Raw genomic sequence first — 24,256 nt, forward strand, 5'->3', positions numbered from 1 at the left:
TCCCGTTGTTTTGAAATGAATGTTGGTACAATTTTATCATTTTATAAAGCAGTGAAGGTAAGAGACGAAACAAAAGACTAAAATCATCCTCGCTCTTCTCAGTACGATTAATATCGATTAAGCGGCAAAATATTAAGTACCTACTCATGCTTTGAGTATTAATTATCACCCATCCAAATTAATTTCGTTTTTCGTTGAAAAGATACCCTATATCTTTTTTAATGAACTCATGTTGAAAAATTCGATTGTTGATTGTTGTTGATTGTTATTATTCTTTTCATCATCATACCTTTTACTTTTAACTCTAGAATATAACTATCTATAATATCGTAGGCTAAAGAGTAATCTTGTTAAAAAAACCTCCCCACCATATGCGTTTCAAAAGTAATTTTGACTATGGATGAGAGAACTAAGATAATGCCACTTTCAATTCACAATTCTGTCATCAGATTTGGAAGGGGCCCTCCTGGTTCACCACCCGTCTTTTACTTGTTTTTCCAATGGTGGTCTGAAATGTTTAAGAAGGTAGAGTTTTTTTCCATACATATTGCACATGTGAATCAAATGAAAGTGTACAGCTTATTTTAAAACCTTAAAAATGATATCCATCACATCCAGACAAGAAACAAATAATGAAAATGTGGTGGTTGAGGTTGGAATTGAATAATTATAATTATAGTTATAGGAATGATGATGACGATGATTAAAATAATGACTGTTTTCACCAAGCCAGAGAGCTGAGCCGGTGTTACCAATACTTAGCTTCTATAACCAGGACAAATCATTCGTTTGGACAGAAAAATAAATAAAAACTTACCGCTTACCGTCAAAAGCAGTTTAGATTTGAATTTGAAGATGCATTTGTTTTCTATTAAAAAAACATTCGGTAATGGACAATCCTTGATGAATTTCAAAAGTTGTGTTGAAATTATATCCTAATTGTTTTCATGATTAATTCCTCGCGAAATCGTGTGGGCCCCGTTTCTGTTATCAAGGTTCCGCCTAGCCAGGCAGGGTTGCCAGATCATTTTTGAGTAAGAGACCAAACTAGCTATAGCAAGAAGCCAGATTCCTCGGCAGGAGCCCAAATACCACCAAACCCACCTTAGCCTCGCGAAAACTCTTTAGATTTGTTAAACAATTTAGATAGGATAAGGAAAATTCGTATATATAGAAGCATTAGCAAATGCAATCTGTGGCGTTAGCACGTGTTGCATTTAGATATTTAGATTGCCAAATAAAATAAGTTTTACCGGTACCAGAGTAAAACGATATAACGGGGAAAGTCAGAGGAAGCCAAAAAGTTGGTTACAGGAGGCCAAACCAAATTTTGGGAGGCCAAATGGCTTGGGAAAAGGCCAAATTTCTCAAATTTGGCCACCAGGAGGCCAAACTAGCAACCCTGGCCCCAGGTTTTTAAAAAAGTTTATTGGGAAAAAGATACGGAACAAAGTGTCCATAGATAGGTATGCAATTTGGTGCATTAGTGCAGTAAAAAGGCCTTTTTTTCTTTTATTCAATAAACTTGACTGCTGGTGGACCCTAGGCCTCTCTACAAGTCCAAGAAATAATACTCACTTTTTCTCTGCTCCAACGAAAATATCTACCCCCTACCGGTCTAATTATTTGTAGCAGACGACAAATTTCTCAAAACGGTCACGTGACACTGTAAAAACAACACAGGAAGTCCATGAAAGCTTATTTACGGCATTTCCTTTGAACCGTGTAAACAACAAAATTTCGTTTTCATTCGACTCAACGGGTCAGATTGGCCGGTATTTTTTAACGAACTAAAGTTCTGAAAAATCAAAATGTTTCTTAGAAAGGTGAAAGATGCTAGTTTTTGAAACAGAGGTAGGTTTTAAAAAAAAATCTTTATATTTTACGTGAATGCATGCTCAAGGCGAGTTGGACGTGCAGAGGAGGTTGGTAGGCCAAAGGCGAGGCTCTCTATTATCATTGTCACCGTACGGTGAAACAGTAAAGGAAGCTATTATCACCGTATGTATCAGCCAGTCAGAAGCACTATTGTCCATTGAGTTCCTATCACTAGGGCTACTACTACCTACTACCCGCTGAGTCCTTACCTTTACCACCAGAGCAATTTTCCACCTATTCCTACCATCAACCAGCGCCATTATTATTGTCCACTGGTCCACTGAGTCCCTCCCACCCTCAATGAAGAACAATACACTTTAGTCTTTAGTAACGTCGTCAGTGATGATTCTGACGGCGACATACATACATTTCATTTACATTGCTCTACTCTACTCGTGTATACTCGGGTCTTTTTTTTTTTCTCCTCCCCTCCATCCCCCCCCCCTCCTCCTTTTTTTTTTTTTTTGTTTGTTTGTTGTTGTTTTCCCTTTTGGTGAATTTTCACCTGAACAATTCCTGAGCTAAAATTTTATAGTGGGGGGGGGGGGGGGTGCACAAAAATTCTGAAAAATTACGTCTCAAGAAATTTCAACATTTCGCTTTCTGAGTTATCCAAAGATGTAGTTTGATATTAATATGAAGTGCTGCAACATAGCTTGTTAAGCCTACCAAGATATTAAACGGTGACAATCGCCTACCAAGATATCACCATATGATGAAGATCGCCTACCTCACTATTACCATTATCACTGTACAGTGAAAATTGTCTGCCATGATATCACCACTGTCTGGTGAAAATAGCACAAAAATTCTGAAAAATTACGTCTCAAGAAATTTCAACATTTAGCTTTCGGAGTTATCCGAGGATGTAGTTTAATATTAATATGAAGTGCTGCAGCATAGCTTGTTAAAATAGCCTACCAAGATATTAAACAGTGACAATCGCCTACCAAGATATCACCATATGGTGAAGATCGCCTACCTCACTATTATCATTATCACTGTACAGTGAAAATTTTCTGCCATGATATCACCATCGTCCGGTGAAAATAGCCTACCACATTATTATTGCCTAACAAGATATCACTGTTCTGTACTGTGAAAATAGCCTACAAAGCTTTTAATTTTAGCACATAATGAATTTTTCTTTTTATGCATGCAAAGAAACACAAAAATGCAAGAATAGATGATGGGAGGGGAAATAAATGCAGCTGCTTTATTGTTTTTGTCTAGAAGAGCTGAATAAACTGATCAGAGTCAGAGCTGCCAGATGGCCTAAGTTCCTCACAGCCAATTTTGATTTCAAAAGTGGCCAAATAAAACTTCAAGGGGCTAAACACTACTCTAATAACACTGTGACTCCTTGAAAAACATATTGGTTTTGATAAACAAATAAAGGAATCGACTAGGCTTGGAAAAGATAGAAACGCAATTCTCAATATGGCCATCTGGGGCAGCCTTGGTCACGGTAAGGTGCGTATATAGAAAATGTTGTTTTCCTTGCACATACATAAGTAAGCTTATATAGACTCAGCTTGTTTAACATCTCAAAAAAATGAGAGTTCTGATATTCTGGATCATATTTGTATAATTATAATTGATTAACATTGGTTTTATTGTCTGATGAGGATCTTTAGCCAGAAATGTCCATTGTTATGAATGTATTCTATTCTTTCTTTAAATTGTTTATATTATATTTTCATTTTTGTTCAATAATAATTGGTATTCAATTTATTAATTTTTAAATTAAAATAATCTCTCTCTCTCTCTCTCTCTCTCTCTCTCTCTCTCTCTCTCTCTCTCTCTCTCTCTCTCTCTCTCTCTCTCTCTCTCTCTTTCTCTCTCTCTCTTCACGCTCACATTCCAAAGGGTAAATTGGCCATAAGGATATTTTTGTATGGAAAAGGAAATGACTCCCATGCCCACCACAGACAATTCAACCCCGAATTTTCTTTGATCTTTGTGAAAGATGATCCTCAAATGGTGAGAGAAAGTGTATACTATGATATAGTATGTGTAATTGTATTTGGAAAAGAATGTAAAGCTACCACCAGTGTGACATTGGACAATTTTAGATATTGGTTTTAAGGCTGTTAAGATTGAGCGATCGAGATCTTAAACTGTTGTAGGTCTTATAGCACAAAATTATAATGGATGCCAAGCAGGTAATGTTATATAAAATGGGTTTGATTCCTTTTCTTAGTGAGGGAATTAGTAAGTATTGTGAAGCATATTGAGGTTGGTGAAATGGGCTATTTTTATGGAACTAAATCACTGTGTCTGTCATTCTTATCATATTGTGCAATCATTTAACATTTTGAATTCTGTAATTTATATAAATTGCATTGTGCATTTTGTGTTATTAGGATCACCATCCTGAGCTACCTTTTGGTATACAAGCGCTTAAATTATGCAGAGGGGAGGGGGCATCTCTTGTTTTTGTTTTAATTAATTACCATGAAAATGGTTCAACTTGATTTAGGTTAAGTCTAGGAATCATGATATGCATGTAAAAGAAATGTGCTGTCAACAAATTTAAATCACTTTAAGTGCTTATAATATTATCTCTGTAGGTGATGACTACAGTCCTGGATTTTATCCAAAAATATGCAAATTTGTTAACATTTCGAAGGATATGAGAATAAAAAAGGAAATTTAGCAGTGATATTAGTATTAGTAAAAAACAAAAACAAAACAAAACATGAGAAACACAAAATTATAATTGCTAATATTAGCAATTATAATTTTGTGTTTCTCATGTTTTGTTTTGTTTTTGTTTTTTTTACACTCATATGACCTTTATACCCTCATGCTCTCTGGTAATATTTTCCATTCACTAAGAAGACAATATTTGATATTTGGTAAATGGCTATTATATCATTCAATATGAAATGAAAATCTGAATAATTTTTTTTTCTTAAAAATGAAAATATCTTTGAAAACAAGCTTAATTCTGAAAAATGAAAACACACGGTGATTTTCAGTTGTCAAGTCTGAATACTTGACAACAAAAGCACTTCTCTCTGAATATGAGGTTCCTAATCTCTTAATTTCATTTGTTTTGATCAGTAGATTTTATATTTAATGTTTCTTATGTGTCTCAAGATTCGCACAGGTGATTGGCAAGTGGCATTAACGTCCTCCCACTTTTGCAGCAGATGCTTCAGTCCTTGCCCACATTGTGTCTTTACCCATGGAAGCAGTGTGGATATGAAAGACTACACATTCCACGAAGCATGTCACAGGAGGTAGTTAAATTTGAGAACTCTAAGAATTAGAACTTTTGGAGGGTTTGTGTTTTATTCTTAATTACTTGCTTACTTCTTAAACTCTTCGCTCTGATAAGAGCACAGGCCATAGAAAAACCTCTCCTATCCTGTTCTGTGCCTTCTTCTCTTCTTTCCTTTTTTGACATGCTTTCCATTTTTATACATGTTCCAAATTATGTGATTTCTAAATTAAAAATTTCTGATGAGTACAAATAAAGAAAAAATCTGTCACATTTTAACCCATCTGGGTTATGTACATGTGTACTAGCTATTAAATACTTGCAACCGCATGTTTTACAGACATTACTTGACAAGATTTTAGTTAAGTTCATCATTATCATCTTCATTTTCTTACTTCATATTTTTACAATTCTATACAGAAAAACAGAGATAGAGTCAACTGGTATAGACATGGCTACTCAGACACAGCAAGACGTCTTCAACCATCCTTTCATCAATTCACTTCCAGACGTGATTTCCTCTACACCATTGCACAGGGCTCCACCCCCTCCACCAATTCCTCCACCTCCACCGCCTCCACCACCACCTCCGCCTCCTCCAAATTTCTCTCAGTCAACCAATAATTGCATCAAAGCTATGAAAAAGAGGAAAGATATGAAAAAGAGAAGAGTATGTAATCAGCTATTTTTATAGTATTTACTTTATATAGTAAGTTCACACTCGTTTGAACTTTCATAAAAAAAATATTTTTAAAAATTTCCTCACTTTTTTTACCATATATAAAGAAAAAATATGTTTTACCTCAAAACTATTCAATAGAAACAAAATTAAAGTAGCCAGATATTTGTAGTATCATATCCGCTATTTTAGTTCCAAATTTCAAAGCTCTAGAATTAAAATTGTTAAAATGGTCAAGTCCCAAAAAATGTTTATGGTGATTAGATAACAGTTTAGAGAAGAACACAATATTATCCGATTTTGAACCCACTATCGTTGGGTAGGGGTTTGGAATTGTATTTTTTAAAAATTGTTTCAAACTGTTCATTCAGCAAAAATATGGGTTTAATTGAAATTAGGAATGAATAAATTGATCAAACACATTCACTTCCAAAAATTGATAATCTTGACCCATTTTGCACCCCCGAGCCCCAACTTTAACCCCCCCCCCCCTCTCTCTCTCTCTCTCTCTCTCTCTCTCTCTCTCTCTCTCTCTTCTCTCTCCTCTCTCTCTCTCTCTCTCTCTCTCTCTCTCTCTCTCTCTCTCTCTCTCTCTCTCTCTCCACCTTTTCATTTCTCATTACTCTGCCATAATGACATTTTTTCCTGGGGTCCAGATGATGTTGTTATCGAGGGGTTGCATTGTATGTGTATCAGATCAATTAGGCATTTAGAATATTGTTCTTGTTGGGACTTCACATTAAGCCCAGGATTTATAATTAATTTTGCACCAAATTACTATGATAATGTCTCTTAGATGCTGTTTCACCCATTCTCCTCAAAACTGGCCTATACTCTTACTCTTATGTTTTCATTTCATATTGTTTCAGGTGGTTTGATTTGATTTTGTTTGACCAATTTTCTTTTCACACTTACAATTCAGTCAGCAGGTTTTCATCCTTTGCCCTTTGAAATTACTACTGAAGCTATAAAACATGTCAAATTAAAGAAAATGGAAGAGAGAATTTTGCCTCAAGGCTGCAGCCCATTAGCAGCAAAGAAAGAGGTAAATTCTTACATCTCTTGCCAGATTATACTTAATTCTTGAATATAATCAAAGTTACATACCTGACTGTTAAATATTCTTCATATGTGACCCTCCGTCTCAAAACGGTATTATGTCGGAATGATTCAGACCCCAAAAAGTGAATTAAGAGATAGAATGATGAGAAATTGGACCTTAGAAGTTTTTGTAAAGCAAGAAATAGTATTTATACTCCAGCATAAAGTACATAAATTAAACCCAAGTGGCTGAGGCGCTGGCTTCCGGCGACAACAGACGTGTTGTGAATGTTTACCTATTTTCTACACATATTTTTATTCATTTATCATTCAATCGCCGGAATTTACGCCTAATTTTTATTCAAAATGGATGTGAAGTATATATTGTTCCTGATTTTTATATTTATTAGTATATTTATAAGCATAAATGGTGTTTTAGCCTGTAATTTTGCTGCCAAAAGCCTATCGATAACTTATACTCCAGAGACTCTCCGATCCCTCCAACCCGTGTCACCCCCACCACCCACCATTGACACATCGTTTATTAAAGTAAGAAAGAGAAAAGGAGGAATAAAAACAAAATTTAACAGACGGCCTTTTCGTCCATTTTTACCCTGTGTAGTGACAGGTAATGTAAGATCACTGAAAAATAAAATTGATGAACTGTTTTCACTGTGTCGTTTTAATAGTGACTATCGTCAAGCCTCCATAATAGCGTTAACAGAGACTTGGCTATCTCCTCACATACCATCATCATGTTTTAATATTGAACAATATTCACTATTTCGAGGAGATCGGACTAATGTAAATAAACGAACTGGGGGTGGGGTGTGCACATATATTAACAACAAATGGTGCCACCCCAATAACTGTCATATAAAGAAAATGTATTGTGACGACTATATTGAATTTATTACTGTTTCGTCACGACCATATTATCTACCCCGGGAATATACTCATGTCATCATCATCAACGTCTACATTCCACCATCATCAGACAACACCACAGCGAAAAATATTTTGAGGAAAGAAATACAGGACATTCAAATTAAGTCACCCGATGCCGTATTGATGGTCACTGGCGATTTTAACCAATGTAACGATTTTACTCTCCCGGGACTTCATCAATACGTGGACTGCGAGACAAGGGACAAAAAAACATTAGATTTATTCCTGTGTAATATTAAAAATAGTTATAAATGTTTACCCCGTGCCCCATTAGGTTTATCTGACCATTGCATGCTCTTGCTACTCCCCACCTACCGCCCTGTTTTTAAACGTGTAAAACCAGTCAAGAAAAGTGTACAGATCTGGAACGGAAGTGTGTGTGAAGATTTGCGTGGTTGTTTTGAATGCACTGACTGGAATGTTTTTATCGAATCATGTGATAGTGTGGATGAGCTAAATGACTGTGTGAGTGAGTATTTAAAATTCTGTGAACAGCTAGTGTCTTGTAAAAAAGAAATAAAATATTATCCTAACAACAAGCCTTGGATAACAAAAGATCTAAAACTTTTATTGAACCAAAAGAAAACTCTCTATACTAGTGGAAACAAAAAAGATCTGAAAACAAAACAAAAAGAGATAAAGAGGGTAATATCTAGTTGTAGAGACAAGTACAAAAATAAAATTGAAAAATGCTTTTCTTCTGGGGATATACGGGACACGTGGCGGGGGCTTAAAACTGCTGTTAACTATAATCCAAAGCCCACGATTATATCAGAAGATATCGAAATTGAAACTTTAAATAAATTTTATTCACGTTTCGACACAGCAAACAAATTTGATATTGAAAATGAAAAACATAAATTAGACAGGGCTTTGGAAGATGAAATGACTATTGAGGTCAGTGAAGAGGAAACGAGATTCGTATTTTCGAAACTAAACGAGAGGAAGGCTGCTGGGCCGGATGGATTGAAAGGAAAACTATTAAAAGAATGTGCCCATCAGCTTTCCCCCATTTATACACATATTTTTAACTGGTCCCTCCAATGCGTTTCGATCCCTGAAATTTGGAAAACTTCAAAAATTATTCCTGTTCCAAAAAAAGAAAAACTTGAAACTATGAACGATCTCAGACCTGTTGCGCTGACTTCAATAGTCATGAAATCTTTAGAAAAACTTGTTCTTGTTAAAATTAGGAATTAGTTTATGCCATTGAGTGATAGTCATCAGTTTGCTTACAAACCAGGACGTGGCGTAGAGGATGCCATTTTGCTGTTTACAAACAACATCTACAGGCATCTAGATCACGCTAGGAGCTATTGCAGATTGCTTTTTGCAGATTTTTCTTCAGCGTTCAATACAATGCAACCTCAGTTGGTTGTTCAAAAATTGACTAGTCTGAATTTAAACAAGTATATAATTGCTTGGGTGCTCGAATTTCTTACGGAGAGAGCACAATATGTTCAATTAGGACAAAACAAATCTTCCTGTATAACTACAAATACTGGTGCTCCTCAAGGTTGTGTATTGTCTCCTGTATTATTCACAATATACACGAATGACTGTAGAAGTCAAAACCTGAGTGTACCTTTAATAAAGTTTGCAGATGACACCGCTCTTCAAGGCCTCATAACAAATGGCAACGAAGTGGCTTATAGGCAAGAAATTGATAGATTTGTGTCTTGGTGTGATGCCCACCACCTAGAGCTTAACATAAGCAAGACAAAGGAGCTAGTGATTGACTTTAGGAGAGTGAAGGAACCGATAGAACCGTTAAAATTAAAGGACCAATTCGACCAGCGAGTTCCTCACTACAAATACCTTGGTGTAACGATTGATGACAGGCTCAAGTGGGATGAACACTTGAAAATAATTAGGCATAAGATGTGCAGACGTACATATTTTTTATCAAAACTCTCTCAGTTTAGAATAGATAAAACCCTCTGCACATTATTTTATAGAGCAGTAATCGAAAGTGTTTTGTCATTTTGTATAACAGCTTGGGGAGGCAATTGCTTAGCAGTGGAAAGGAACAAAATAAATTCAAATATTAAAAAAATCCATTAAACGCTATATAAATGATGTTGACGATGTAGATCTTTTATACGAGAAATTTTGTATAAATAAAATAACTAAAATATTAAATGACCAGTATCATCCACTAAGACCATCAATTATTATGTCAGAAAGAAGTGGTCGCCCTTTCTCTATTTCAACGAAAACAGAGAGACACCGAAAATCTTTTCTGCCGTCCAGTATTAGGCTTTATAACAACAAGCAATAATCATTTTATATAATTATTTCTCATTTTTACTTTTTTTTTAATATATTAATATTAATTTATTTGTTTTGCAATCTTTTCAATTTTCAATTTATAGTGACAGTTTTAACTATTTTACAGTGTTGATATTATTCATATTATAAAGCGCAGCTCTGGTTATAGAGCTGCTCCTTTTTTTTTATATATAACCCTATTTCCATTGTATTTTTATCTTATTGTGTAAATTATAACACGTCTGTACAAAAAATTTCCTTTTTGGGATGCAATAAAGTATTATTATTATTATATTTGTGGCAAAGAATTCAATTTCCCTAACCGAGTGGATCCCGACATAATACCGCTTTGACACGGAGGGTCACATATGTTATAATAAAATACAATGTCCAACACCTGCGATTTACAGGCACATTGAGGGTCAAGCTAGAAACTTGGTAAGTAGATGGTGAAAGTTATATTTTACTGATCAAATTTTAATTCTTGTTTAATAAAGTGTAACTAGAAATACAAAGAAATAAGTGAATAATAATAATTGTCTGATGGAAATTACATTTGGCTGTCATAAATACAGAGCAAAAAGATTAATTGTTATGTCTTTTGGAGAGATAATTGCTATTTGACTGATTATTATTGATTATTTGTTTTTGTTTTTTATCTTTTTAAACAAAAGTAAAGCCCTGTTTCACACAAATATGATGTTTCAAAGGCAGCACCTTGATTTTAAAGTTGGTCGGCAATAGAGCAGACCTTTAAAATTCAAAAGTCATGGAAAAATTCCAACTCCACCAGAATATGAACTCTTACGCTTTTCTCATCAAAAGTGAATTACCACCATGTCATTTGCCTTGCTGTCTCACCAGTGTTAATGCTCGTTGTTTCAAATAACAATTCATATAGAATAAGTGCAAGTGATTATGAACATTCATTCATTTCATGTAATAAAGAATTATGGAAACATAAGATTGATCATTTATTATGAGAAAGAAAAAAAGAAAAATAACTTGAGCTTTTTATAAAGTGCAATAACCAATAACCACTAAATGTGCTAAAAGCGCTTTACAATGGGTCCCTAATCAACAGCATCACATAACATGTAGAATGAGACATGACGCCTGTTAGGCGATATTACATTTTTTCAAAACAGAGACAATGCTGTTAATGGCCAGGTACTCATTTTACACCTGAGAGAATATGAGTAAAGAGCCTTCTCCAAGGACTCAGGTATGCACCGAGCGAGGCTCAAACTCAGGACCTTCCAATCCGAAAGCGACCACATAGCCGCACGTGTGAGAGCATAGCATTTCTTTTTTAACTATTATTTATTTTTCACAGAATCAGCCTTTGGTAACCTTAGAAGATTTGCAAAAGGTGTCCCTAAAAAAAAGAGGTTTGTCGTTATCGTCATCACCGGTATCCAGTCCTCTTAACCTATCCAGAAATCAGTAAGCCTTTCTTAGCTTTATCTCCTCCATGTTTGCTATTTATTGTTATATCGGTGATGAACTGTATTTTGTATTTTATCTTACATAAGATTTTTTTTTGGGGGGGGGGGGGTTGTTTGTTTTGTTTTTTTTTATTTTTATTTTCTGGTAGTAGGGTGGTGAATTGTGAACTTCAATTGTGGACGTGATTTTAATATAACATGTTATTTTTGAAGTTCCCAGTAAATAGCTGAAGAAATGAATAGGTAAAAAACATCAACAGATAAATCGATATAAACAAATACATAACAAATATTAAAAAATACACAAGCTTGTATAAAGGAATAGATAAATACCTACATAAATATAAGTTTCCAGTTTCCTTAAGAATGAATATAGTTTATGAGCGCTAGATAAACAACTAAAGATGAAATGTGCCAATTACACAACAAGAAAAGAAAACCAATAGATATTGGACCAGTCTTTTTCTTTTTTTTTTTAAAGCAAACAAACATGCAGATCAAGGTGAATACTATGCTGCTGGAAGTGACTGACAATAGATATTTACCACTCACCACCATGCCATTAGGTTTTAGAACTTATTCCGACCTTCGATAGCAACCTTTTTGTATATTTCATTGTTCAAAATTTCAAATGATAATTCAAATTTCAATATTTTCTATTCACTTACAGCGATGAAAATGTTGATATAAAACGACTTTTGAAGAAGACCTCCATGAGAAGGTATGTGACTCTTAAATAAAGGCCATGCATTCTTAAAATGTGATATGGCATTCATACCATAATGTCTTCCTTATAAAACTGGTTTGTTTGTTTTGTTTTGTTTTTTTTAATTTCCCTCTCTCCTAAATGGTACAAAATGCTGATTTCCATTTGATGTAAGCAATGCAGAGGGTCACACCTGCTTGATAGTGCTTTAGTATTAAAATAAAAGTGTAGATATCAAGTATTATTGTGGGATGTGAAATTGGAATATAGCTTGGAACAGATACCAAAATTGCTGCTATATTTACACAAGAAAACTGAAAGTTATCACAATTTTGGAGGACACATAATATAATATATTTTTTTCCCTTCACGAATGATGTTGTCTGTCATTCTTTAATTGTTTTATTGTTCCATGTTCTGATGCTGCACACTTTTTTTTATATTTGTGATTGTGTCTTATTCATAAATCAATATATCTCTTTTTGTATTCAAGGAGTCCAGGGGGAACACCGATACCAGACAAAGGAAAAAGTGAAAAAGTTGTTTATGAGAATATGACTCCTGTGAAACTCAAAAGATCTGCTGTTAAGATTGTGAGTAGATTTCTTGTCCTACCAAATAGGCTTGATCAAGCCAAAAATTATGGTTCAAGGACTTTATTAATATTAATATTATCTTCCTTCTTCTTCTCCAGTATATAAACCAACTGACTCAGTCAAACTGAGTACTACTGTTGATGTTGCATATCCTGAAGCAAAAAAACAAAACAATTCTTGATAGTGTGTATAGAGTGCATCTTGAAACATCTCAAAATTGCATAAAAAGCTTGATAAAGCTCCGAAATCATTCCAATTAATAGGCGTCCATTACTTATCCTCTTGGTGCTTCAGCTGCACATAAAGCCGACACAGTAGATCTCCAACCATCGCAGTTTGCTGCCATCTTTGACATCTGACCCCATATCGACTATTGGGTCTTCATATCATACTCGAGGGTCCTTCTCCAAGTCTCTATTTTTTTTTGTTTAAATAAGTTTAAAGAAAAACCCCAGTAGTAAAAGTAATAAATCACATTTTTTAAAAAAACAATCAGATAACAATAATAATCACCTGGGTTCACTCACCGATCATTTTCATCTAATTATCTAAATTCCCTATCTCAGCTACAATTTTATATTTTTAAAACTCTCTTTAGTCAAATCCAAACTTCAACCTCCATTTTTTCAAACTAACTTCCTGTAACTCAAGTAGTATAAAACATTATATATGATGTGTATATCAGTTAGCAGGATTATGTTTGTTTAAACTCCCATTCTCGCATCTTTCAACCAATATAAATATAATGATATTAAAAAACGTGAACAATAGTTGTAAGTTTGGGCAGAAACCTTAAGGAGTGGTATCATTTTATTACGATATTTCACAAAATAATGAAAAACGATACATACACTCATATCACATAATCCCACAAACATCATATAGAGACATTTAACATAGTAATCATAGTCATATTAAAAAAAACAAGGAGTTGATTATATAAACAACACATAATACTACTTGTATAAACAACATAACATTATACAATACGATTTCCATCACATATACAACAAGATCTCCTTATGGTATGAATACAATTAAAGCAATTACGTCAGGTGTAATATATGAACATTTAAATTTAATAAAAATAACGGAAAATTATTATAAATATCAATAGATTTTTTGCGCAGCAGACAATATAGGTCGGAGACAGGGGTTGGCGGTGGGGCAATTATAAAGTAATAAAGATTGAAGAAGAAATTAAACAATGTATAGAAAAAGTTGATGCTGCTGCTGCTATATTACAAATGATACCTAATGCAATTCTCACCTACTATCTAACACCCTTCCTTTCTCCCATCCCGCCCCATCCCTCCAATTCAACACTGTAGTCATTGTCCTCACTTTCAACCCCCAGCCTTCACACATACCGACACACACATACGCACACACACACACACATACACACACACATATTTGCCCACCTACCCACCCTGTACCCATCCAAGATGAATGACAGTATTATTATCATAGTATGTATCAAGTATCTCATTCATTCCCCCTAATCCTCGCCCACCCACCCACCTACACCAGCTTACATTGCCGTTTAAATTAACCTTATCCTCATTCTGTCGTCTAAGCCACACTTAAACTCCCATTCTCGCATCTTTCAACCAATATAAATATAATGATATTAAAAAACGTGAACAATAGTTGTAAGTTTGGGCAGAAACCTTAAGGAGTGGTATCATTTTATTACGATATTTCACAAAATAATGAAAAACGATACATACACTCATATCACATAATCCCAAAGGAAAGGTCTGAAAGACCGTCCTGCCCAAACGACCTTGTGTTCACATTAACATTGGTTTGTGTTGAGTTACAGTGATGTGGGGGGTTGACATTCTCCCATCTTATTTCGGTAATGGTTAATGACATATTGGGGAATTTGGTCGAGGTATAATAAATAACACGTGCTCTGCCAGTCTCCCATCGCCTTAACTATTTCACCTGGTATGCCAGAAGACAGGGCCCAAGTAGCCCCACCATCGACGAAAACTGTGGCTGGATATAGTGTTACAACCACATGCTGCGGAAAGAGAGCGCAATTTTTTGTTAAACAAAGACCCAGTCATAGGGAACGCCTGGGAGTCTGGCATTGCAGGTGCAGTCATGCATAACATATCGTACATCGCTGAAACAGGACATAGTGGGTGGTTTGCTAACCTATGTAATGCAATTTCTTGTATACGACCTTTCGTTTGGTTATTTTTTGACCAACCAACTTTAATTGTTATTTGTGAACAGCCCCCTGACATAGATACACAATTCCTTGTCAATTGTTTTTTGTTATCAAAACCTCCTGCATCCGTCCCAAACAAGTTGGATTTTCTTAACAAGCCAAAAAACATAGTAAGGCATGATGCCCAGAATACATAGTCATCTAAATGAGAGAATTTAAGTTGTTTTTTTTTAACTTTAACAATATTTCAGGCGTCACCGGAGGCTTGCTCTGAACATCAGTTCCTTTAACTTTCTCAATGCCCTTAATTGTTGTTTTAATATACCATGAGTCATCACATGGATTGGGAAGATTACATTCTAAATGGGTAATACGGATAATATTCATATATTGCTTAACAGAACTAGGTTTAATTTCCGCGCCAAATAAGCTGCATATTTGGCAATATTTATTTGCGAAATAGGTGCAGGCGCTATTCTCATTTTTTCACAAAAAGAAATATAAGACCGTAAATGTGTTTGATAGGTCTTCTTTGTGTTGGCTGTAAAAGCCTGTCCGCGGTACATGTCAACTTCACTTGTTAATTCATTGGTTAAGGCACAGGCACCTAGACAAAAGAAAAAAGAAGGCATTCCATGACATATGATTTGTGATAACAAAAGGAGGGGTTAAACCATGATGCCAGTTACTTAGTAATTTACATAACAACAAACATTTACCATGTTCATGCAATCTAGATATTGTATCAGGTATTTGGTTCAGACTCCCAGATACATGTATTGCTCTAACCGTTATATTGAGTCGTGCACATTTGAAGGCATATTTTCTAAGTAAAGAATTAATATAACTATTTCTACACCAGCCTCTGTTTAAGACACATTTTGTAACCATGCTATCTGTATGCACCACTACTGTTTTACCAGCCCATAAATGCGCCCACGTGTCAAATGAGTTAACAACTGCACAAATCTCCTTGTAATTAATGTGAAGCGATGATGCCGCAGGCTGGTCGCAATCAAATACTAAATAGCGCCAAGAGCCAGACCAAAAGGCACCGGCGGCGATATTGCTTGCATCCACATGGACGTGCTCAGGCGCTGATTCATTATAATATACTATCCCATTAAACACACTTAAAAATGAAATCCACCATTGTAATTCAAGATGAAATGAATATGACAAAATTATTTTATGCTGCTGCTGCTTTAGAGGCTTAATTATGTCCAGGACACGACGTAGGAAAAATCTCCCTCCACGAATTGCCTGGCATGCGTAGTTCAATGAGCCTGCGAGACTCTGTAGCTGCTGTTTGCTGGCACGTTTTTTCTTTTTGAATGCATTGAGCTGCTGCTTTAAACGAATTATTTTTTCCTCGCCTAATTCGACAGTGCTGTTAGAAGTATTGATTGTTAATCCAAGAAACTGAATGTTTTGGGTCGGTCCCACAACTTTATTATAACTAATATAAAATCCAAGTTCACGAAGTAGCTGCATAAGTGTAAGCATCCAATATTTACATTCCTCATACGTTGGGGTAGTGATAAAGAAATCATCTAAATAAGCTACAACCCCATTGCATCCTTTACGATTCATGATTCGTTTAATAGCTTGCGATAAGCGGTGAAAATGTCCTGGACCTTTATTGCTACCAAATGGTAACCTAGAATCAAATAGGAAGGTGGGGTGACTGTCACCCTCAAACGTCCAATGAATACCAGTGGCTACGTAATTTTCTGGATGGATAGGCACTGATCTATAAGCTGCTTGGAGGTCGATTTTTGCACAGTAGAAAAATGGTTTGGCTAATTTGCATGCATCACGAACGGTTTGAAATTTGGTGCTTTCTGGTAGAGAATAATCATTCATAGCTTCTCCTACTGGTCTACTGCCGTCATGAATTAGTCGAATATTTCCATCCTCTTTCGGGATTGCAGCAAGAGCACTAGTAACTGTTGGCTGTTTAGATGCTACAACATAATGACCTTGAGCTATTTGATTCTTTAATTCTTTCTCCACTAATGTTTTAAAACGAAAGGAAGAATAATGGTTATTTTCTATCACATTTTTTAGTTGACTATCTTTTTCAATAATTCGAAATCCATGCTCTACTCCGTCTAAAATGAAATCTTTATCTTTATCACACTCTAACATTTTCCTCCAGGAATTTAATTTACTACTAATGGATGCTTTATTACCTAAAAATTCACATTGGTGGGGATTGATAGGAGGAAAGGGGCTTAACGCTAATGGGCTTTCCTCACTACTACAGTAGAATTACTTTAAACCGAAATTTTGGGGACCTTCTAAACCATTTCGGTTTAAAGACATTTTGGTTTAAAGTAAGTTCCCGTGTTGCAATGTTTTTCAAGGGTAGTAACTATTTAAGGAATTTGCTCATTTAATCGTATCATGGGTTTCCCCTTAAATGGAGTTGTTGAATAAATGCCGTCTTCGTAACCATTAATTAAAAAAAAAAAGAATTTGTGTGTTTTAAAAATATTTTTGGGGGTTTTCGTTTTCAATTCAAAATTGTTGAAAGTGTTGAGTTGGGGATGCCGTCTCCGTCTTGATCAACTTTTTTTTCATCGACTTGACATAGTATTTTGATTTTAAACCCAAACGTGTAAGCACAGTGCTTTCTTTTAAACAACTTTTAGTAAAATGCAAAGCTAAAATAAGATCGAAAGTTCTTGTGCGATAATTGATAATGAATGATGCGCAACTTCTCAGAGGTGAAGTGAAATGGAAATGAAAAGGCGTGTCAATGCTAAGCTGTCTACTACACATCCCTCTTTTGTTGAAAAGCCATTAGGTTCAAAGGCCTAATTACATAGACCCTCCCCCCCCCCCCCCCCCCTCACACACATTTAAACAAAGTGGAAATGAAATGGCATTTCAATGGTAAGTTGTCTACCCCCCCCCCCCCCCCCCCTCCTTATCGTCGTGTTGAAAGTCCAGTTCCAAAGCATCAACACACGAGCGAGAACATCTCGCTTGCGTTATTCTACACCCCAACTCCCCCGCTTTCCTCATTTTTCGCCTGTCAGTCACCCGCTGTCTTCCTTTCCCAGTCTGTGCGATTGTGGTGTTGGCCAAGCCCAAGTGCAGTGATTGAAGTGTTTGCCTCCACCCCACCCATCACCCTCATCTTATACTTACGCTCTGTTTAATATCGCCGGGCATTATTACGTGTGGCCTCTTTCCCGAATTTTTGAAGAAAAATATAGAGAGAAAAAGGGAAGGTGCTCTCAAGTTGTTTCGGTTTAAAGAAAGTCCTGCTTAGAAGTATTTCGGTTCATCGTAAGAATTAGTACAAAGATAATGAAGAAACTAGTACAATTTATTAAATTCTTTGCGGTTTAAGGTATTTTTCGGTTTAGCTTCTTTCGGTTTAAAGTAATTTTACTGTATTTGTCTGCTGCTGTGTATCCTATGCTGAATTAACACCCACATGGTGATCTCTGCCTCCATGCTCTCGACTGCCACACAAGCTACACACGTGGTTAAATCGGCATGTTGTGCCATATGTACAGGCACCTCTGTTGAATTGTCGACAGACCTCCTTGTTGCTGAACTGAATGGTATTGGGTCCACGAGACGATTCCCATTGTTTTTTTGTTGTTTGAGGAGTGCGATCACGAAGCACTACTGTCGCCAGGTGAGGGGCGTCTGTCCCCCATATGAAGTTGTCCACTGACTGTCGCTGACGATATTCGTCGTCGAAGATGAGAACTGACTGCCATGTGTATCTCATGGCAAGTTCACCCACCATCTCTGTGTATTTGATGTATTGATGTACATCAAAATTTGGCGATAATCCTATCAACTTAGCCAAAATCCTTGCATTTGCTGCTATCCACATGGCTGGCGAAACCTTGTCTAGTTTCACTTTCGCGTTTATGCGAAGGCTAACACTCTCTGTGATGTTAACTTCCTCGTCGGTAACCAGCGAGGGAGAAATAAAATCAACAATTTTAAAGTAGGTACTCCTACCTGAGACACTCGACTCTTCAGAAGGTTTGATTCTTACAGCACCAAGGAGGCTAGATAGGCCTCCATCATCATTCGATGACGCACACATAGGTCCCTTGCCGTGAAGACATTGCAGGTTTTTGACTGCCATCTTGAGAATGGCTTTGTGTCCTTTTTTAATATCTAATTCACCAATATCGCTGTCCGTGGCACAAAGAAGGGCTGCCAAACTGTCGAACCCCTCTTCAACCAAAACATTAGCAACTCATTTGGAAAGTCTTTAGCGAAATCAACAAATGTAAAATCCATGGCAATTATAAAGTAATAAAGATTGAAGAAGAAATTAAACAATGTATAGAAAAAGTTGATGCTGCTGCTGCTGCTGCTATATTACAAATAAATACCTAATGCAATTCTCACCTACTATCTAACACCCTTCCTTTCTCCCATCCCGCCCCATCCCTCCAATTCAACACTGTAGTCATTGTCCTCACTTTCAACCCCAGCCTTCACACATACCGCACACAACCACACACACACACATACTAACACACACACATACACACACACATATTTGCCCACCTACCCACCCTGTACCCATCCAAGATGAATGACAGTATTATTATCATAGTATGTATCAAGTATCTCATTCATTCCCCCTAATCCTCGCCCACCCACCCACCTACACCAGCTTACATTGCCGTTTAAATTAACCTTATCCTCATTCTGTCGTCTAAGCCACACTTACATTTTGTGTTTGGTTGTGGTTTTTTTTTTTTGGGGGGGTGGGGGGGTTGTTTGTCTTGTTGTTGGTGAAATTATGTATTTAAGACTGGATTAATCCCTTTTTTTTTTACATTCCAATGTGTTCTTAAGTGTACTTTGAAGTCCTTCATATGGATTTTGGAACTTATCATTTTTCAGCTTTTTAAAAAATATCTCAAATAAAAATAAGTAGGCATTCAGTGCCATTAGGCCCATGGGGCCGGAGTTTATCCCAGTTTCTATAGCCTGAAATGGATAATAGCAATTGCTTGCTACCCTTTGGATAGGATGCTAGTCTTTTTATTTCTCTAGAAGACCAGTAGTGACACCATCCTCAGCTGACCATATGCAACAATTGAAATCTCCGTTCCAGTTAGTAAATGTTACATTGGTGCATTGATTTCTGTTGTGTCTTTATTTTTCAGATCCGATGAAAAGTTTCAATCTGTAGGTCATCATGATCCAAGAAAAATAAGACAGATCAAAACTTTTTAAATAAGAGTAATATTTTAGCTGTTAAAGTTAAATTTTTATTCTTTATTTTATTTTTTTTTTTGTAATATATTTAACCACCATTGTATAGACCTTTTTAGGGATACCTTCCAAAAGCTCCTACATCCCCAGTATTCTTGTTTTGTATAATGTTCTAGTAGGGGGTTTGGGAGGGGGGAAACTTTTTTTTTTTTTTTTAAAGTCTCCCCCCTCCCAAACCCCCTACTAGAACATTATAAAAAAAGTTGCCCCCCTCCCAAACCCCCTACTAGAACAAGAATACTGGGGATGTAGGAGCTTTTGGAAGGCCTCCCCCTTTTTATTTTCTCTCTTTAAAAATCTAAAGCAATGATGTACGTTTGTGTGCTAATTTGGCGAAACCCGTTGGATGTCAGAAAAATTTGAATCCTATATTAATATGTATTTCAATAGACGCATCATTTCTGGACAAAATGCAGTTTGAATTTTGTAACTGTCGTATCTAGGGTCGAAGTTATTGGTATTTTAAGGAAGAGGGATATAAATATAAACAGAGAAAATCGCTTTTAACAATATGCATGCATATTTCACATCAATTTTAGAACTCAGAAAAAAAAAATTAATTTAATTATCTATAAGCTTCACATTGTAAAATCTTATTGTGAGAATGTAGTTGGATGGATGATAAAAACGATGAAGCGAGAAAAAAAAACGAAAATCATGCAGATAATGATATTTCACCTTTATTCGCTCTTATCTCAAAACTAGTTCATGCGACATCCGACAGGTTTTGCCAAATCAGCACACATTTATTCTAAATGCTGAAATAGTATTGCATTTATTGACATACAAATACACAATATGTTTTTTTTTAAGAGAATGAAATGTTATTTATTATAAACTATTTACCTGTTATAATTTTTTGATAGTTGTGTTGAAGTGCATAAGCTATATCAGTAATAATTGTCACATAAATGTTATTTTGATCCTTTTTTATCACAAAAGTTTGGAAATTCGACTTAATAAAATCCTCAACTCCACCATTTCCAAAAAAAAAATAAAAATGGAATGATAACCTAAAATAAGAAAAAATCTAAGAAACCTTGTAGAACAGTTTTTTTTCATTAAACTTAAAAATTGTTTTATTTTTATTGCCATTTATAACTATGTCTCGTGTTTGTAATTACAAATCTAAACCACAGCTTTGCTATCTTTTCTATCCCATCTCCATTTTTGTGAGCTGCGTTTGTGTGTGTGTGTGTGTGTGTGTGTGTGGAAAGGGGGGGGGGGGGTTGTGACACAAGAAATGCATTTTTTAAAAAACCACTGTAATTTTGAAAATACGCTTTACAAATGACCTCTATTATTATTATTATTATTATTATTATTAGGTACCACAAAGTGATTTTTGGTTTCACCCCAAAAGAGAAAACAACAGATTTTTTACATAGAACTTTTTAAAACATGAAAAACAAACTTTACTTATGATTATTATTATTATTATTATTATTATTATTATTATTATTATTATTATTATTATTATTATTATTATTATTATTATTATATGTACCATAAAATTCCTAAATATTAATATTTCATACCAAAATTTGTAAATTGAAGCAGTCCTTTTATATGAACGATAAGCACAAGAAATCAATTGTTATCATTTAATGCGTTGATTTATCACAATTGTAAGTAATTTTCCTTCAGTAAGTTATATGCACTGTTAAATTCTAATGTTTTTCAAAGTGGAAGGATTATAATATATTTATTATTCCCTCACCTGAAAATTGTAAAAATACCAAACAAAAACGTTATATGTCATCTTGATTAGAGGGCAAATTTAATGGCTATCCAGGGTTATCTTGAAGGCCCAATTGCTAGAACACTTGATTTACACGTGATTTTGTGTGGGATTCCTGACCTCCCATACGGGCAGGGAGGTACTTTATGTGTCTTCTATCCCCCTGTATCTGATATCCAACATGGTTTCTGTCTTTGCCTTGGAATGAGATTCTTGGTTTTTTTCCTGGCCCTGGTCGGAGTCCTGGCTGGGAGGGAAACAGTCAAATGCATAGTTATTGTTTTGGGAGATGATATTTTTTTTCCTTGTAAATCATCTCTCTGTTATGTATTAGTATATTTGTTATTTTTTAATGTATAATGTAAGCATTTGAGTGTGTTCCTCTTTGTTGGATTTTGTTCTTGTGTCCGGATGAGACTTGTAGGTGATCTCAAACTAAGTACATTGGTGGTATGCTCTTGGAATCTACATCTGATCCCTATTTGTTCCCAGTTCCCCTATGTCTTACTTTCTCTTGGATGCTTCAATTGTAATTCTAGAACTTTTTACTATCCCATTTTCTTCCTTTTTACTGGCGCTGATATAACCTAAATGTGTTGCAAGCGCCGTAAAACCCTTAAAAACAAAACAAAACGAGAGTCACTGAAAGGGAAACAAGTCAAATGTATAGTTAGTTTTGGGAGATGATATTTTTTTCCTTGTAATTCATCTCTCTGTTATGTAGTTTTATGTTTTGTTTACGTATTATATATGATTTGTAAACATTTGAGTGTATTCCTCTTAGTGTGTACCTATGGTTGTGAATGGATGAGACTTTTAGGTGATCTCAAACTAATAAGTACTTTGATTGTGTGCTTTTGGATTCTACATGTGTTTCCAATTTGAACCAATTCCCATCTGTCTTCCTTTTTATTGGGTGCTTTAATTGTAATTCTAGAATGTTTTACTATCCTATTTTATTCCTTTTTACTGGCACTGATATGGCCTTAATGTGTTGCAAGTGACGTAAAACCCTTAAAAAGAAAAACAAAGTGGTGATTAGGTAACCCATTTTGTTAGATCAGGTGAAGGTGTATTATGTAAAATGTAGCTTAGAATTGTTACTGTCCATTTAATCAGTGATGATAATCTCCCATGGAATTCCGGGATCTTGGGATTTTCTCAGAAATTTTCTGCTGATTTTGCCTTGTCAAACATTTTCCTCTTATAAAAGCTCGAGTCAAGAGGTGGATTCGTGAAAAAATCACCATCGTGTCTTGTGTCATAATTTGACACCCTCGCTCAGTTGCATGAATGTATCTGACACTCCCATTTATATTTTATCAGTCTAGAAAAACTTGTGCCAGATGTCAAATGTGAGACAAGGCAATTGATGGTCGAAAAGGAAGGGGTTGGGGGAGGAGGTAAATGAGTCTAGATTTTATTTGTAAGTAGGTATGTGGTGGTATAGTTATAGGTCTGTTTAAAAAGATAATTATTAGAACTTCCCCCTAATTATAAAAAAAAAACAAACCATCAATTAAACTCTCTCTCTCTCTCTCTCTCTCTCTCTCTCTCTCTCTCTCTCTCTCTCTCTCTCTTTCACTCTTTCACTCTTTCTTTGTCCCCCTCTCTCTCTTTTTCTGTTTCTCTTTATCTTTCTCTTATCCATATATCTTTCTCAACCATTCTTCTATCAATATTCATATTAACTTTATTAACATCATCTGGTTATAGAAAGATGATATTAATCTGTTACAATTACAATAGCTGCTCAATTTAGTTTACTTTTTTTTTAACTTTGTATTTACAATGTTTTGCAATTTATATTTATCAAAGATAATTGAGTATTATTTGTAAGATCCATAACCCTTGGGCCACAGTAACAAAGATAACACAGATAAAAACAAATACTTCCAGGCCTTTTGAGAAAAAGTTAATTCTAAATCTCTTGAATAATAGAAGTAGAAAAATCGTTTTTAAGTAAATGACGATTCACATACGGTAAATTATATCTCTACTATTAAGAATAGATGTACACTAGAAATAGTAATATAATATACGAAACTATGATATTTTATGTCATGATTTTATTTGAGTTTGACAGATGGACCGATACATTTTCCTCCTTTTTGACAAATTGGCATTGTCATCATTGATTTAATGCCACAGAAACTGTGATGAACTCGAGCTCTATGAACCATGTGACTCTCAACACTTCAAATAGCAAAATCAAAAGTAGTAATAATTTATTATTTTTTTTATTACCAAGAGTAAGGGTTGG

The 24,256-nt window shown here is 35.2% G+C and overlaps 1 protein-coding gene across 1 annotated transcript; it reads left to right on the forward strand.

Annotated features, from left to right (window-relative positions):
- The first annotated feature begins 211 nt into the window (after window positions 1-211).
- On the forward strand, window positions 212-20,273 carry LOC144967280 (uncharacterized). The gene is made up of 9 exons (XM_078904330.1): window positions 212-525; window positions 3,748-3,861; window positions 4,984-5,126; window positions 5,528-5,777; window positions 6,709-6,831; window positions 11,383-11,492; window positions 12,165-12,215; window positions 12,694-12,793; window positions 20,144-20,273. The coding sequence occupies exons 1-9, from the start codon at window positions 397-399 to the stop codon at window positions 20,150-20,152; spliced, it is 1,029 nt and encodes a 342-aa protein (XP_078760456.1). The 5' UTR covers window positions 212-396; the 3' UTR covers window positions 20,153-20,273.
- Window positions 20,274-24,256: the final 3,983 nt, after the last annotated feature.

Source organism: Berghia stephanieae, chromosome 3 (genome assembly GCF_034508935.2).
Source record: "Berghia stephanieae isolate SIO BIC M18660-M18661 chromosome 3, UCSD_Bste_1.3, whole genome shotgun sequence".
NCBI classification, from domain to species: domain Eukaryota; kingdom Metazoa; phylum Mollusca; class Gastropoda; order Nudibranchia; family Aeolidiidae; genus Berghia; species Berghia stephanieae.